We start from the raw sequence: 18,060 nt of genomic DNA on the forward strand, positions 1-18,060 counted from the left end.
TTCAGGTTCTCCTTGGAAGTTGTTGACATCAATTAAAGGAAAACATGTAACCAAGGAAACAGATTTAATTTGATATAATACTAGTCATTCTACACCAGAGGTTCTGAATCTTGTTTAGACCAACAAGCCCAGAACATCACAGGAAATGACTGACGTGAAGAATAATCACAGCCTTGATTGCTGCATGTTTCACTTCTGATGTTCTCCTCCAAAATGGCCTCCTTATGGAGCGGTACAGCCTATGTACACTGGCAATGATCTTCATGACAGATTACCCACACTAAAAATAGCTTCAGACCAAAACGCTTTTTAAAATATTTATTGTAAAAAATAATAATATTGATTTAACAAAAGAACATTAAAACATATTCATGGTCATTCTAAAAAATTAAAAAAAAGTAAAAAGATACAAAAGTAGCTAAGCTAAATTCACATTTCAGATTGGGCAAAAAAACAAACAATGTGGCGCCGTTACCATGCAACCCTTATCACAGTGCTTTGATTTGACGTGACACAACAAGGTAAAAACAGGTAACCCTAACCTCCAGAGCCGACCTCCAGAACCGAGCTCAGAAGCCGTCATCAGAGCCACCCAGGCTGCCCAGTGCACGGATCTGCTCCAGCATCTCAAACCCTGAGTACAGTTTCACCTCTACCCCCCCTCCCCCTCCCCTTGACCCCAGAGATTCCACCCGGTCGCTCCTGTCACTCAGACTGGACCTCACCGAGGCGTTGCCACGGGAGCAGTTGCTATGGGAGCCGTTGCTGTGTATGGAGCCGTAGCTATGGGAGCCGTTGCTGTGTATGGAGCTGTTACTGTGCGAGCCGTTGCTGTAGTTGAAGGGGTAACCATGGGAGCCGTCGTCACAGGAGCCGTTGCTGTGGTGGGAGGCATTGCCAGGTGAACCTTTACCATAGGAACCACTACCATGAGAGTTGTTTCCATGGGAGCTGCTGCCATGGGAGCTGTTGCTAGGGAGGCTATGCTCAGAGCCTGCCGTGTGCCGGGCTTCAGGTTTTAGGCTGAAGGTCCTCTGCTGGTCCAGCTGTCCTCCACCAGGCTCCGCCACACAGGGGCCGCCGGCAGGCTCCCTACCAGGGACCAGCACTTCCTCTGGGCTAGCCTCAGGCAGGAGCTCCCTGAGAGAGGCTAGAGCTCCAGAGGTGAGACCTTCGGGCTGGCCTGATGAGGGGGCATGGGGGGTGTCTCTACCCTGGGGGGGAGAGGAGAGAGTGAGACCTACAGGACTGAGTGGGGATTGATCCTCATTCCGTTCTATGCATTACAATGAGCCCGTTCTCCGATTTCTACCTCCACTAGCCTCCCTTGGTCTGTACTGTACTTACTGAAGGTGCAACAGTGTCAGCCTTGGTCTCCGCATCCCGGTCCCCTGCCCCTGGCCCCGCCCCTTCCAGCAGCCAGCCAACGGTAGAGGACAGCTGGGGTCTCCCAAGTGGGCCGAAATCTGATTGGTTGATCCCAGCCATGGAGGCCAGCTGGCCCAGTCTGAGACACAGAGGAGAACATGAGTGACAGTACTGTCCGTCTGTCTGTCAGTCTGTCTGTCTGTCTGTCTGTCTGTCTGTCTGTCTGTGTGTGTTACAACAAACTAGATATAGACTAACAACTCCCTTCTAAACTCACTATCTGCGTTACAACAGACTACATTTGTTAACATTTTATTTAACCTTTATTTACACAGGAAAACACACTGAAACCAAGGCCTCTTTTGCAGGTGCACCCTGTATACAGACTAATAAATTATAGATCTCCTTCCTTCGAAACTCTCCTAGCTTGAGATAAACCTTGATATTACTGTCAGCAACATGTTGGCTTTGAGAATCTCCATGTAGCCTATGTAATAAGCATGTAGCCTATGTAATTAGCATGTAGCCTGTGTGATAAGCATGTAATAAGCATGTAGCCTATGTAATAAGCATGTTATAAGCATGTCCCAGGGCTGACCCAGCGTCTTTCAGCAGGTCCAGGAAGGCGTGGAACTTGGTGAAGGAACTCTCGATGCTGTCCAGAACCGCCTCCTCCTCCAGAACACTAGAGCCAGAGGCCTGAGCCTGCAGCGCCTCTGACAGGGAGAAGTTGGTACTGCGCAGCCGAGCGTTCTCCAACTCATGCTGACACACACACACACACACACACACACACACACACACACACACACACACACAAGAAGCACACAAACCATGCATACGGATCATACTAGTTAATGATCCATATGATACCATATTGTAACATAATTGACTAGCATAGGTAACAGTTCCAGTACCTCCATCAGACGGGCCTCTGCTCTCACTCTGGCCCTGCGCTCCTCTGCCAACCTGAGACGACACTCCTCCAGCTCCACCTGGAGGACAAACAGAGGAACTGCACTGGATCACACTATCAGCAAAAGCACACTGCCTGAATGACATATCACTTTTGTTTGACCATTGTGTCTGTCTGTCTGCCTGCCTGTCTGCCTGCATGGTGTGTTTGTCTTGTCTGTCTATCTGTCTAGTGTGTTGTGGGGTTTCTCCCACTGTAAGTCACTGTAGTCCCAAAAAAAAGCACATCATCGGTCCCCTCACTGTGCACTTGTAACTGTGAGTGTGAGTGTGTGTGTTTGTGAGTGTGAGTGTGTGTGTGTGTGAGAGAGTGTGAATGTGAGTGTGTGAGTGAGCGTGTGTGAATGTGAGTGAGCGTGTGTGTGTGTGAGTGTGTGTGATTGTGTGTGTGTGTTTGTGAGTGTGTGTGAGTGTGTGTGTGAGTGTGTGAGTGTGTGAGTGTGAGTGAGTGAGTGAGTGAGTGAGTGAGTGAGTGAGTGTGTGTGTGTTTGTGAGTGTGTGTGTGTGAGTGAGCGTATGTGAGCGTGTAATTGTGAGTGTGTGAGTGTGTGTGTGTGTGTGTGTGTGTGAGTGTATGTGTGTGTGTAAGTGTGTGTGTGTAAGTGTGTGCGTGTGTGAGAGTGTGAGTGTGAGCGAGAGCGAGAGCGTGAGCGTGAATGTGCGCCTTCTACCTGTAAGCGTTTGTATTGTCTGTCAGTGATTCTCTCCTGTCGGCTCAGGGCAGGCGAACTCTTCTGTGTCTCCTCCGCTGCTTCTTCCTCTTCATCCTCATCCTCCTCAGACTCTGTTTCCATGACGACCTTCACAGTGCCGGCACCCTGATGATGAAGAGACCACAGTTGGCATGAGCTCATATGACCCGGGAAGGAGACGGGCCAGACCAGAACTCCAGCACACACTGTACACATGGGATGAGTGTTTCTGCGCCGCGCCACCATGTAAACATTCCAAGGCAAATTAAACTATATATATATATATATACACACTCACCGGCCACTTTATTAGGCACACCTTGCTAGTACTGGGTTGGACCCCCTTTTGTAGCCCATCTGCTTCAAGGTTTGACGTGTTGTGCGTTCAGAGATGGCCTTCTGCATACCTTGGTTGTAACGAGTGGTTATTTGAGTTACTGTTGCTTTTCTATCATCTCGAACCAGTCTGGCCATTCTCCTCTGACCTCTGACATCAACAAGGCATTTTCATCCAGAGAACTGCCGCTCACTGGATATTTTCTCTTTTTCGGACCATTCTCTATAAACCCTAGAGATGGTTGCGCGTGAAAATCCCAGTAGATCAGCAGTTTCTGAAATACTCAGACCAGCCCGTCTGGCACCAACAACCATGCCACGTTCAAAGTCACTTAAATCACCTTTCTTCCCCATTCTGATACTCGGTTTGAACTTCAGCAGGTTGTCTTGACCATGTCTACATGCCTAAATGCATTGAGTTGCTGCCATGATATTAGATTAGATATTTGCGTTACCGAGCAGTTGAACAGGTGTACCTAATAAAGTGGCCGGTGAGTGTATTTGATAATGACAGAGTAACTATCTTTATTAAACTATATATATTTGATAACGACAGAGTAACAGAGTCTTTGATCGCCAACGACATTGTTAAAAACGAAAGCGAACGTGAAAGCATTACAATGTTCCTCAGTGAATTCAGTGTTTTCGCTGGTATTTTTGGTGCATTTTGACATGAATAAACATGAGTCGGGTTTGAACAACATGTCTTAGAAGATGTTTCACAATTAGGACATTAGCTAGCAGGGAAAGATATGATATGCCTGAACATCTTTCATGTCTATAGATTCAGAGCATGAACAATACACATTATTTAAATAAATACAATACAAACAATAAGTAAATGTTAAGTACTTATACATTGATTGCTGCCTTATTACTGTTTAGTCTGTAATCATGCCCAGTACTGGTGGTTGATCGATCACTTCTGGGATTTTAATCCAAAAAAAAAAGATGACCCTAACCCTGGAGGTCAAAGGTTAACTTACCTCAAAGCTCTGCCCTGACACTCTTATGCCTGGAGGAAGCCCTCTGTAGACACAGCAGGAAATGACATCACATTATAGAGCAGGACATAACATGACATTAATCTGTTCCTCCTCCTTACTATTCAGTGAGGTGAATCGTTTGGAATGTTGCAGATAGAAATGAAATGAATAGAGCTAAAACAACTCTACTCTATATGACAGACCTTCATACAATGAACATTTACATTTAAGTCATTTAGCAGACGCTTTTATCCAAAACGACTTACAATAAGTACATTTGGAAGTGAATCAACTGTATCAGTCATCGTAAGTCAAACCTTTGATAATAACAAGTGCCATCGGCAGTCACAGTGCTGGAGAAAAGACGTTCTTTTGGACTCCAGGTTGTGGTAATGTAGGGTGTTAGGGGGTGGTAATGTAGGGTGTTAGGGGTGGTAATGTAGCGTGTTAGGGGTGGTAATGTAGGGTGTAGTGAGCCCAGGTGTAGCCTAAAGAGACGGGTCTTTAGTCTACACCGGAAGATAGTCACTTCCTATCCTTCTAGAAGGTTCTGTGAGGGTTAGGGTTAAGGGGTGAAGAGGGCCCCAACTCTTACCTCTGTCTCCCAGCACGAGCTGCAGTGCGCCATGGGAATCCCTTGCCTGATCTGGGGGGGCGGGGCCGATGAGCAACATCTGGACTCCGCCTACTGGCCGTGGGCGGTTTCCGAGGGCCTGGAACACAACCATATATGGTCAACATCCCCTCCAGGAAACAAGACTGGTTCCTCAACTAAGCACTCCACTAGGAGTGAGGGCAAGGGGATGTTCACGACCACAACACGACTGCTTGCTACCTGATGGGTCCAATAAGGACATATGTTTATTTTGCGTTGTGAAACATTTCGCTACGTTGTTGCACCTTATTGAACACTGCCCTGGGTTCTTACCACAAGTCCAGATAACTGGGAGGGGACAGGGCAAAGGTCAGAGAGAGAGAGAGAGAGAGAGAGAGAGAGAGTGTGTGTCAATGTGATCCCTTGGAATCAGATACAGCGGGATATGATGTCACTCAATATGATGTCACTCATCATATCACTCAGTCAGTTCACAATGACTGATCTGATAGCAATGAACAGTGTCTTGAGAGATGGAGTAGATAAAGCTAAGAAAGAGAAGAAGAACAGAAGTGTCTATCCTAAATAAGACAAGTTTCGAAATATCTATCCTAAATGAGACAGGTTTCGATGTACCTATCCTAAATGAGACAGGAACAGAGGTACCTGTCCTAAATGAGACAGGATCAGAGGAACCGTACCTATCCTAAATGAGACAGGATCAGAGGTACCTGTCCTAAATGAGACAGGATCAGAGGAACCGTACCTATCCTAAATGAGACAGGAACCGAAGTACCTATCCTAAATAAGACAGGAACAGAGGTACCGTACCTATCCTAAATGAGACAGGATCAGAGGTACCTGTCCTAAATGAGACAGGATCAGAGGTACCTGTCCTAAATGAGACAGGATCAGAGGTACCTATTCTATATCAGACTGGATCAAAGGTACCTATCCTAAATGTAGCCTTCCCTCTCATCGTGTTCCCCAGTATTCTTCTCCTCGGTCCTGGGGGTTTCTGGGGGTCTCGGAGGGCCGGGGGTTTGATCCATGAGTACTACAACACAAAACATAGAGCATATATAGTACACGCCTGAAACACACGCCTGAAACACATGCTAAGTATCAACTATGAATACATCCTCACACACACACACGCATGCACGCACGCACACACGCACGCACACACGCACACACACACCGTACCTGAGAGGGTTGACTGTTAGCGTTCATGAGAACCTTCTCAATCACAGTTTTCACCAGGTCGTTGTCTGTGGAGGGATGGAAGGAGACACCTGTTATAACATCTAGTTATAACACACACACACACACACACACACACACACACACACACACACACACAGGCTAGCAGACAGACAGGCTAACAGACAGACAGGCTAACAGACAGACAGGCTAACAGACAGGCTAGATTAACAGACAGACAGACTAACAGACAGATTAACAGACAGACAGGCTAGCAGACAGGCTAACAGGCTAACAGACAGACAGACTAACAGACAGACAGGCTAACAGACAGGCTAGCAGGTACACCGTGGTACCGACCCACTAACGGGTTCCTCCTGATGTCCAGGACACAGAGGGCAGTGTTGGACTTGAGAGCCTCCAGCAAAGGCCGCGCCCCCTTGTTGGACAGACCGCACTTCTGGAGGTCCACGGCTGAGGTGGACACACAACAGACAATCAGACAACAAACACACCCTCCAAATAACACACCACAAACACACCCTCCAAATAACACACCACCAAGGCGGTCTGCTACTGGACGTGGAAGGGAGAGTGTGTTTGTGAGAATGTTGAGTTCCTGTGTTGTTGCACACATACGCTCCAGCACGTTGAGTTGGAACTGCCTGGAATGAGTATTTATAATAGACATTCTATTAACATGATTTATCTAATTGGATGCTCTTTGTACTTTTATATGGGTTTTGATCACAACCATCATGTATTGTTGTGTTGATGGAGTTTAGAGAGGGATGTGAGATTTGTGTGTGTAAGGTCATTCTCCAATGACATTGCACATTTGCACACTCTCTCACACTCACACGCATACATACATACATGCATACTATTATATACTACTACTACTGCTGCTACGCACTAAGTACTTGTGCTATCTTATGCTATTGTTTATATGATTATTCTGACTTCATTGTTGCAGTGTTGAGGAGCTAGGCTGCCTGTCAGCATTTCATTGCACCGTCTACAGCTGGATTCTGTGTTTATGACAAATACACTTTGATTTGATTTTCACTGCATGTTCATGTGATTCCTCACGGCTAACCTTTGACCCAGAGGTCTTCGGCCAGCTCCTGAGCGAGGGCGGCGGCCCCCCGGTCTCCTATCAGGGTGTTGGCGTTGAGGGTGACCCTGCGGAGACCCCCCATCCCCTCGAACTCTGGCTTCCTGTACCTCAGAGACTCCGCCCACGCCGCGCTGTGCCTCTGCATGGCCTGGTGCTGCGGGGGAGGGGGGGGGGGGCAACAGGAGAGTGGGGAGAGAAAGGGGGAGAGACAAGGGAAGAGAGACGGGGGGGGGAGGCATTTGATACATGTGTAATAGCTCCCAAACCGGCGCAACCACTGGAGGGAGACAGAGGCTGCTGTACTGGCAGACCAGTTCCCAGTTGACACCGCTGAGATCTTCAGACAGTGAAGGTCAGTTCATTAGTTTACTGTTCAGCACCTCATCAGCCAGAGGAGGATGGGGTACCCCTGGAGTTTGGTTCCTCTCAAGGATTCTTCCTCCTAGGGAGTTTCCTTGCCACTGGGCCTTATAAGTTTTCTCCTTGGCTTGCTTTTATGGTTTGATGTTATCATATTGTTTGTATTGTATTTATTGTTTATATTGTTTAGTATTTTGTTTAGTATTTACACTTTATGGCATTTGTCTATGTAAAAAGTGCTCTACAAATACATTTGATTGACTGATTGATTGATTGTGACGTAAGGTGCAGAGCGAACACTGTACCTTGATGATGCTGGCCATATGCCCCGCCCCTCTCCAGGTGAGGCTGCAGCCAGTGAAATCCACTGTCTTTATACATGGAGAATACTTCACGCTCTGGCAGATAGCTACACACACACACGCACACGCGCACACACACACACACACACACACACACACACACACACACACACACACACACACGTTTGGTACCATTCCTCAGTCCATTCCATGTTACAATGAGCCCAGCCTCTACCGGCCTCCCCTGCTGCACATATTAGTTCAGCTATGAAAACTATTGAAAACTATGGGGTAAATGCATCTGAGGAAGTCTGAATCTTTTAGTTTTACTCACCCTCTAAACCCTCGTCCCCGATTGGACAGTTGGCCAGTGACAGATTTTCCAGAGATACACTCTTGGCCAATCCCTGGAGAGGAACAACATTCTAGAGTTAAATCATATGCTTGAGGGCAGAACTCTACTTAGCCTCTAGGGGTGTATGTGTGTGTGTGTGTGTGTGTGTGTGTGTGTGGGGGTGTGTGTGTGGTGTGTGTGTGTGTATTGCATAAAGCCCATTTAGTCCTAGAGTCCCAGGCAGCACCCCTGATCTAGTGTTCCCTGATCTCTCTGCAGACACACATGGATGACATCATCACTGTGAGACGAGCAGACTTCTAGGCAACTACATAAAGCATTAATTCAAACAGACAGACAGAGTAATGTGTATGTGTATGATGGCACCAGACACCTTGGTGAGGGTGATCAGGTCTTTCTCTCTGAGCGGCAGCCCCTGCAGGTGGAGGGTCCTGAGGTTGGGGGACACAGACAGACTTTCCCTTAGGGCCTTACATAGTCTGAAAGTCAGCTCTCTGGAGCGCAGGGCTGGGGGCTTCCTCCTACAGCTAGACCTGGAGTACCTCTCTGAGAGGGAGGGGGAGGGAGGGAGAGAGATGGAGAGAGACAGAGTGGGGAGGGAGGGAGAGAGAGAGAGGGAGAGAGGGGAAGGGGCGGTGGGGAGAGGGAGGGAGAGGGGGGGGGGGGGGGGAGGGGGAGGGAGAGAGAGGGTGGGGGGGAGATATTTTTCAGACTGGGGCTGACACAAGGATAGGCTAAATAATGTGTTGTTAAGTTCAGTACTGTTTACCGGCCTCTCCGGCACCGGGCCCGGTCTGGTAGGAACTGCTCACAGCGATGTGGTGGAGCTGCTTGTTGATGCAGAGGGAGTCCAGTATGGGAGTCCAGTCCGTAGTTCTGATCCGATCCCCGTTGAAGTCCACCATCCCGCGGGACAGGTGGGCCTTGACCGCGGGGGCCGGGACGGAGTCCTGGATGGCACAGGCGTAGTCATAATACGCCTCGAAGTCCTGGGCACCCCGGCGTCGGATCTGGACACTGTCCACCATCTTGAAACTGCAGGGGGAGGAGGGGGGGAGGGGAGATGTTACTGGCACTAGAGCCATGGAAACTGAATGTTCATTGCTATGGCTGCCCGGCAACTAAATGTATTGCTGGCTAGGCACGAACATTCATATCATATCTCTATTCATATAACCATGACCCATGTACCAGCACATTCACCTTACAAAACACACACACACACACACACACACACACACACTTGTTATTATCAAAACAATAGCTAGCCAGCTAAATCAAAACAATAACATCCTACTATGTGATAGTAACATACAAGCTTAAGGGGAGATGCAGAACAAGAAGATGAGCTGTAGCTACGTATCCCTGCACAGTTACCGCAGCTAGCTATCACAACCTAGCGTCTGTAGCTAGCTAACTAACTAGCTAATGTTAGCTAACTTTACATGAGGAAAAAGTCTCTCTCTCTCGTTAGCTTACTAGCTAGTTAATCCACTATATATCATTTGTCAAAACTACACTCAGATCAAACTCTTCGTTGTTTGTCTTACCTGATGATCAAAATGTGAAGCTAGACAGACATTGACGCCAGTTTCTCCTGGCGTTGTTCGTTCCCTTGGTTTCCTAACCGTTAACCGCCAGGCTAGCTGGGCAGATGGACTCGTGTTGTTGTTGTTATGCTTTGCAGACCTCTCAAAAGTGGCGCTGTGGTCCCGCTGTCAGGGCAAGTCCTTCCCCCGGACCGACTCCCAGACAGTGGCCGCGTTACAGACTCGAAACGTTGCGCAGTTGCGCTGAGTTCAGTCCCTTCGCATATGCTGGTGATTCCTGAAGCAATTGTACCACTTTCAAACAAATCTCTGAACGTTATGAAATAAACCTTTTTTCAATGGCAGTATTTCACTGCTCAAAGAAAAAACGTTATTACTGACAATATGTGCCATATGTACAATTGGACATGGCCAATATCAGATCTAGGTATAAGATGTTGCATGATATTATCAGATGGGATGACTTGAATGTTATTTTGACCACAGAATAGGAACATGATGTTACAGTGTCTCTGTGAGCTTGGCTGTCAGCAACACATACGGTACAGGGACCAGTTGCCTGCCTGTCGTCCATGGGGTAGGGGGTGGGGGGGGGGTGGCCTTCATTTCAGACACAGGTTGCCTCGTGTCCCCTGACACCAGATATGGGACACGGCCGTCAGATCCCTGGACGCCCTCACTCTGTATAATGACACCATTTTGTGACTTTTAATGGGTCGCTTAAGTTTCTAACGCGCGCTCAATACCTCAGCGGGATCAACTCAATTTAAACTTCCCCTCTGTTAATTAGTATGCAAATAGACCTGCCAGGATTGGCAGCGAGGACTCCGAGCGCCGCAGGGCTTAGATAAACATGGGTCTACTTGTAGGGCTCAATAATATTGAAATGATAATGAAATTATATTTTTTCCCTTCGCTGGAGGCTATGAATGATATTCAGAAACTCTACAAGATACGAGCTAGGCCTACAAGATAGTTTTGTTGCCACAGTTTGTCATAGCATGGTGGGGAGCTCGACATTCACCAACGTATACAGCAACGTAGACAATATAATACATAACTACAGCACAATATTATGTAGTATATGAGAGTCGCATATCAGTAGTTTGTGTGTACAGTTCAATCAGTCATATTCAGATGATGTTTTTTGTTGTTTTTGCTTTTTGGAATGTGGTACATGCTCATATTTTTGTCAGTGTTATTGGACAGAGACAGTAGAGAGAGACAGGAAGTAAGGAGGAGAGACAGTAGAGAGAGACAGGAAGTAAGGAGGAGAGGGTGTGTCAGCAGGGCATGGGCTAGATTCTAACCTATGACGACATGGGCATGTGTGTGCACTGTAGGCCACGGTACTGGACCACTGCACCACCCCAGGCCATGATGCTGGACCACTGGACCACCCCAGGCCATGGTGTTAGACCACTGGACCACCCCAGGCCAAGGTGCTGGACCATTGGACCACCCCAGGCAATGATGCTGGACCACTGGACCACCCCAGGCCATGGTGCTAGACCACTAGATCACCCCAGGCCATGGTGCTGGACCACTGGACCACCCCAGGCCATGGTGCTGGACCACTGGACCACCCCAGGCCATGGTGCTGGACCAATGGACCACTGGACCACTGGACAACCCCAGGCTACATTCAGATGATGTTTGTATCAGGGATGGATGCATGGAACGGATGAGGAACGGTATCAAACACGTGTTCCATTCCACGCGTCACAATGTGATTACTCAGAGTGTTGAAGACAGGAGGCGTGTGACGCTGTGAAGGAGTACCGAGATAAGAAACCTGGTGGACATTTTCTTGAGAGGATTTGGACTCAACATATCTGCAGTAGTTGGTAACAAAACAAGGTGTCCTCATGGATAACACACACACACACACACACACACTCTCTCTCTCTCTCTCTCTCTCTCTCTCCTTGCCACCCCCCTCTCTCTCTCTCCCTCCCTCTCTTTGTATCTCTAATGAACACATCTGCAGTAAGAACATCAATGCGGTGGTTGCATTAACTTCCTCTGTCGCCGTGCATCATCCCATGACCAAGCTAATGATCAATTATTAACATCATGCAGAAATCATTTGCTCAATTATTCATACGTCTTGTCTGTGCTGGCGCAGTCGTCGATTCGGCTCTGAAAGCCTGCTCCGTAACCTGTAGTCTGTTTAATGAGGCAGAGCTGGACCTGAGGCCCACCAGCCTCTCTGGTCATGGGTCTATGAGCAGTCATAAACATCGCTCTCTCAGCTCATTGGATTAGGATTTGCATCATGGAGGTAGTCTAGGGAATGACTGACCGCAGAGCAGAGGAGTGGGCAGGAATGATTTGAGTAAACACTGGATGAGAGGAGACCGGACAGTGGCATCCCACACAAACACACACACACACACACACACACACACACACACACACTCACTCACTCACTCACTCACTCACTCACTCACTCACTCACTCACTCACGCACACACAACTACACACACACGAGCAGGTGCATGCACATGCACACACACACACACACACACACACACACACACAGATAGAAAGAGAGGGGTTGCAATACAGGCATCATGTTGCAAAATGGATTGAAACCTAAACTTTTTCATTCACAACAAACACTTCCACTGTGGTGATGGTTCGAAAATCACACTAATCAAAATCAACACTAACTCACTCTCTGTCTCACACACACACACACACACACACACACACACACACACACACACTGACACACACACGACTATCAGCAACAATAACAGGACACTTGTAATCATTGTTAATAACACCAATATAAGATAGAATAATACTGTAGTAGATTGACTCATTGACTTGGCCCATATACACTATATGACATGTACATGCGTGTGTATTTCCAGCTAACCATTGGTGCCTCTGATACGTCATTGAGCCCACCACGCGACTCTGGATCAAGTCAAAGTATCGGCATGTTCTCCTCAAGCACAGCGTCGGGGGTCCCAGCAAAATGTGTCTTTTTATCGTTTTATTCCACAGGTTGAGAGAATACTTGGTGTCTGTTTCTGTCCAGGACACTCCCCCTCCCGCTACCTCTCCCACGTCACCCGGGCTGCCGTGGATCTCGGTCATAAAAACACACTAAGGGAACTGGCTGGCCCGTGTTTTCACATCTCGCATCAAAGCGTACGGATGACGCTTTCCACCGTTTCGAGAAGCCCACCTGGAATGGGTGTATGCGTGGGTTTCTTGGTTTTCTAGCCAGGGAGAGAGAGAGGAGGGGGGGGGGATACGGAGAGAGAGAGAGAGAGAGAGAGAGAGAGAGAGAGAGAGAGAGAGAGAGAGAGAGAGAGAGAGAGAGAGAGAGAGAGAGAGAGAGAGAGAGAGAGAGAGAGAGAGAGAGAGAGAGAGAGAGAGAGAGAGAGAGAGAGAGAGATAACTGTATTCCAGCCTAGCGGATTGGAGTGAAAATCCGCCATATTCTGCTTTACCACGCCCGGGAGTCGAGCTGTTGGAAATAAAACGGACTCGTTGATTCATGTGTTTTTGTATTGTCTGAACAGACAGAAGATATATCAGAGCCGTAAAGACACACTGGAAAGGATTGTAGAGAGGGTGACTGGGCAGGAATGAGACCGCTTTACTACACCACCTAGAAGACTACGGAGTTTATATCTAAGAAATGATCTGTTGATCATATTGAGAAGGAGAAGCTGATTAGACCCGTTAGGATTTGACAGGATTTTGGTCAACTCCCTAAAACTATGATTTGCTGACAGACGGGTCAGAAAGCGAAACGAAACGGGGGGAGAGGGAGGGCAATCATTTCTGAAATATATATTCCCCCCCCCCCGCACATCTTTCTATGTACTCTTTATCTTAGACACGTCCATGTTTTTCTGCAGATGTGTGAGAGAGGGCGTGATTTGATATTAGTTTAAAAAAATTAAACAATTATTGATTGGAACTGGGATCTGGATAGGAAAGAGACAGTAAGGCGAAAAGTGTGTGTTTTAAATGATGACCCTGGAGTCGATCATGGCGTGCTGCCTCAGCGAAGAGGCGAAGGAAGCCAGGCGGATCAACGACGAGATCGAACGGCAACTTCGCCGGGATAAGAGGGACGCTCGCCGGGAGCTGAAGCTGCTGCTTGTCGGTAAGCTGGAGCTCAGAGGGGAAGGACGCAAAAGCCCAAAATCCACTTGACTAACTTACTCCTGCGATGCAGCCAGAGACTGTAACTAACTACACTACAATGTACTTTGATGGTAGCGCTATAGTATACACATGTCTCACAAAAACATCTGTACAGGCCTTTAACTCAGGATGGTAATCAGGGGAAACATTTGCATGATTTAATGTAATCATAGTGTATATTTCTGCCACCGATATGTTCCCGAAGTTCCTGGTGGCTTCCGTTTGTGAAGAGACGAGGCCAAAGTCTGTCTCTGGGCGCTTATTGGTGGTAATAACAGGGTCCAGGTTGAGAGCTAGGTTGTTGACGTGTTTGATGGAATGTCACCACCTGTTTATGAAGTGAACACGGCAGCCAATTAGAGAAGGAGACTTTATATCTCCGGAATGTTGGACAGAACAATCTGAGATCAGACTCACCGGATCTGATTTGGACCGAGCAGGTGTTCCCCTAAAAGAACCAGGACTTGGCTCACATGTCAAATAATGAGTACATCAGTGTCAGCTATCATAGGCATCGAAGAAGATATTTTTCTCAGATTTACTGCAAAGCAGTGAATCAACATTTCTTAACATATTGGTCATTTATAGAATGAAATATAACCCACAGCCAGGGAGCGATGGTGTTGTGCACCTTTTCAAAGCTGTTCACCTCACTGGTGTTGAAGACCTCTGGTAGACCTGTTTAGACCAGGGCTGTTTAGACCAGGGCTGTTTAGACCTGAAGACCAGGGCTGTTTAGACCAGGGCTGTTTAGACCTGAAGACCAGGGCTGTTTAGACCAGGGCTGTTTAGACCAGGGCTGTTTAGACCGCTGGTAGACCAGGGCTGTTTAGACCAGGGTTGATTAGACCAGGGCTGTTTAGACCTGAAGACCAGGGCTGTTTAGACCAGGGCTGTTTAGACCACTGGTAGACCAGGTCTGTTTAGACCAGGGCTGTTTAGACCTGAAGACCAGGGCTATTTAAACCAGGGCTGTTTAGACCTGAAAACCAAGGCTGTTTAGACCTGAAGACCAGGGCTGTTTAAACCAGGGCTGTTTAAACCAGGGCTGTTTAGACCTGAAGACCAGGGCTGTTTAGACCAGAGCTGTTTAGACCAGGGCTGTTTAGACTTGAAGACCACGGCTGATTAGACCTGAAGACCAGGGCTGTTTAGACCAGGGCTGTTTAGACTTGAAGACCAGGGCTGATTAGACCTGAAGACCAGGGCTGTTTAGACCTGAAGACCAGGGCTGTTTAGACCTGAAGACCAGGGCTGTTTAGACCTAAAGACCAGGGCTGTTTAAACCAGGGCTGTTTAAACCAGGGTTGTTTAGACCAGGGCTGTTTAGACCTGAAGACCAGGGCTGTTTAAACCAGGGCTGTTTAAACCAGGGTTGTTTAGACCAGGGCTGTTTAGACCTGAAGACCAAGGCTGTTTAAACCAGGGCTGTTTAGACCTGAAGACCAGGGCTGTTTAGACCTGAAGACCAGGGCTGTTTAGACCAGAGCTGTTTTGACCAAGGCTGTTTCGACCAGGGCTGTTTAGACTTGAAGACCAGGGCTGTTTAGACCTGAAGACCAGGGCTGTTTAGACCAGAGCTGTTTTGACCAAGGCTGTTTCGACCAGGGCTGTTTAGACTTGAAGACCAGGGCTGTTTAGACCAGGGCTGTTTAGACCAGGGCTGTTTAGACCAGGGCTGTTTAGACCTCTGGTCGACCAGGGCTGTTTAGACCTCTGGTAGACCAGGGCTGTTTAGACCTGAACACACCCGCACACACACACACACACACACACACACACACACACACACACACACACACACACACACACACACACACACACACACACACACACACACACACACACACACACCAGACATGCTGCCCCTTAGAATTGTGAACCCTTCAGAACTTAGAACTTTGAACACCCCTCAGAACACAGAACACTCTTCAGAACTCAGGTGGCCGGGTTCTGAAGCCAGGTTCTGGGCTGTCACACACACGGTGACGTGTCTCTAAAGTCGCCCTCGGCTGCTGGAAGTGTAGAAACTGAGACCAAAGCCTCTTTCAGGCTCAATATAAGAACATAGAATATTGTCAACATAACACAACCTCTGCTGAGACTGACCAGGAGGCGGGAGACAGAGATGTTGTCCTAACTCAGCTATCTACTATGAACGGGGCTACATGTTCCTATGTATCTGCTATGAACTGTGTGTGTGTGTTTCATTGAGAATAGAAGCATGTGCGTTACACAACAAATGTTATGAAATAAGGTGACAAATACATAGTCTCAGTCCTATGATGTAACTCACTAGTTCCCTAGAAGTCTGCTAGTCACACAGTGATGATGTCATCCATATGTGTCTGCAGAGAGATCAGGGAACACTTGGGTGCTGCCTGGGACTCTAGGACTAAATAGGCTTTATGCATTACACACACACACACACACACACACACACACACACACACACACACACACACACACACAAACACTTGTGTGTTTGATACCATTCCTCATTACTTGTTCCATGCATTACAATGATTTCTACCTCCACCAGCCTCCCCTGGGGTCTATAGTAAATCTGTGTGGGTGTCTCCTCATCAGAGCAGGAGAGGAGTCTCAACCTTGGTCTCCCTGAAGGCTGGCTGAGCATTAGAGGAAGAAGGATCAGACATACTGCTTTCCTCTGTTCAACACTATAAAAGGCCTTGGCCAGAAACAAGCCACAGTCCCTGTGTGTGTGTGTGTGTGTGTGTGTGTGTGTGTGTGTGTGTGTGTGTGTGTGTGTGTGTGTGTGTAGGAACAAGCCCTCTGCTCTAGACACCTACAATATAATATGATTACGATGTCGGGTGTTAGCTAAAGTACATAGAAACCATGAACAACATGTGTTAAAAATGAGGAAATGACAGATCTAAGTGGTTGCGGAGAGTGTCTGTGTGTGTGCTCGGCATGTGTGTGTGTTTGCTCCATATGGAGGAGGTATATGGAGCAAACACACACACACGCCAAGCACACACACACACACACACACACACACACACACACACACATTGACAGGGGAGGGGTTAACTAGGGGAATGGTGTCTGCTCCAGAGAGCTCCATTAACCTACATTCTAATACCTTGTTGAGATCCTCGAACTCACTAATTGCTGTGTCTCCCTGCGGACAGAACAGGTCCGGAACATGACACACACACTCGGAGCCCATCTCAAAGTTCCAGCAGTGCTCTAGAACAGAGGAACTTACTCTAGAAGACAGGAGCTACCTCTAGGAGACAGGAACTAACTCTAGAAGACAGGAACTAACTCTAAGGAGACAGGAAGTAACTCTAAGGAGACAGGAAGTAACTCTAGGAGACAGGAACTAACTCTAGGAGACAGGAGCTAACTCCAGGAGACAGGAACTAACTCTAGGAGACAGAAACTAAAGTTCCATCAGTTCTCTAGAAGACAGGAACTATAGTTCCATCAGTTCTCTAGAAGACAGGAACTAGGCTAATGGGGGTCTGGGGTCAGTTTCACAAAAGCGCCATAGCTTAAGTTGTACTTCCGCAAGAGAGTAACATTTGTAAAATCAATGTTTGCAGGTAAATTGTCTCTGTGTGAACCAGCGAAATCCATTAAATGAAGAACATAAAGGCGTGGGCCTGTATCGTCAAAAGAGATAAAGTACTAGTTTAGCTATGAAGCTTTTGTGAAACTCACCCCTGGGCAGGCTAGAGTCTGTAGTTCGGATATTGGTCACTACATAGTAGGCTACATACTGTAGACATGACGTAGGGTGTAGGCTACACACACACACACACGCATATATACACACACACACACACACACACACACACACACACACACACACACACACACACACACACATACACACACACACACTTGAGCCTGCAGATTAGCTGCAGCCCTGAAGCTGGCTATGTGCAGTAGCTTTAAATAAACCCTAAATGAGATACTTCCTCCTGCAATGGGGAGAGAAGACTTGAATGACTGGTATGCACCCTGTTCACTAGAGGAGGGAGAGAGAGAGAGAAGAGTGGAGAGAGGG

At 47.6% G+C, this 18,060-nt stretch overlaps 2 protein-coding genes across 2 annotated transcripts in view; one reads left to right on the forward strand and one right to left on the reverse strand.

The window, feature by feature from the left end:
- Positions 1-313: 313 nt before the first annotated feature.
- Positions 314-10,009, reverse strand: cep78 (centrosomal protein 78). Its single transcript, XM_083672866.1, has 16 exons — positions 9,843-10,009; positions 9,062-9,327; positions 8,666-8,838; positions 8,272-8,344; positions 7,941-8,044; positions 7,255-7,429; positions 6,516-6,629; positions 6,159-6,223; positions 5,904-6,009; positions 4,953-5,070; positions 4,358-4,400; positions 3,015-3,161; positions 2,286-2,363; positions 1,967-2,133; positions 1,348-1,507; positions 314-1,214 (listed from the first exon to the last, which is right to left on the reverse strand). The coding sequence occupies exons 2-16, from the start codon at positions 9,318-9,320 to the stop codon at positions 570-572; spliced, it is 2,427 nt and encodes an 808-aa protein (XP_083528992.1). The 5' UTR covers positions 9,321-9,327; positions 9,843-10,009; the 3' UTR covers positions 314-569.
- Positions 10,010-13,838: 3,829 nt separating this feature from the next.
- The window catches only part of LOC310806641 (guanine nucleotide-binding protein G(q) subunit alpha-like), a gene marked incomplete at both ends in the record, with an annotated part of 11,077 nt that continues 6,855 nt past the window's right edge, over positions 13,839-18,060 (forward strand). The window contains one exon of the mRNA XM_083672813.1: positions 13,839-13,977. Within this exon, the coding sequence (XP_083528939.1) occupies positions 13,839-13,977 (139 nt within the window). The remainder of the gene's footprint in view (positions 13,978-18,060) is intronic.

Source organism: Argentina silus (assembly GCF_951799395.1).
Source record: "Argentina silus genome assembly, chromosome: 7".
Taxonomy (NCBI): Eukaryota; Metazoa; Chordata; class Actinopteri; order Argentiniformes; family Argentinidae; genus Argentina; species Argentina silus.

What these genes read in the sequence shown, in the direction of transcription:
- cep78 (XM_083672866.1), bottom strand. Translation starts at nt 9,320, where the DNA reads ATGGTGGACAGTGTCCAGATCCGACGCCGGGGTGCCCAGGACTTCGAG. An exon ending in TGTCAGGGCAGAGCTTTGAG is followed by an intron (nt 3,162 to 4,357) that starts GTAAGTTAACCT and finishes CTTCATCATCAG; the next exon opens with GGTGCCGGCACTGTGAAGGT. An exon ending in GACAATACAAACGCTTACAG is followed by an intron (nt 2,364 to 3,014) that starts GTAGAAGGCGCA and finishes TTTGTCCTCCAG; the next exon opens with GTGGAGCTGGAGGAGTGTCG.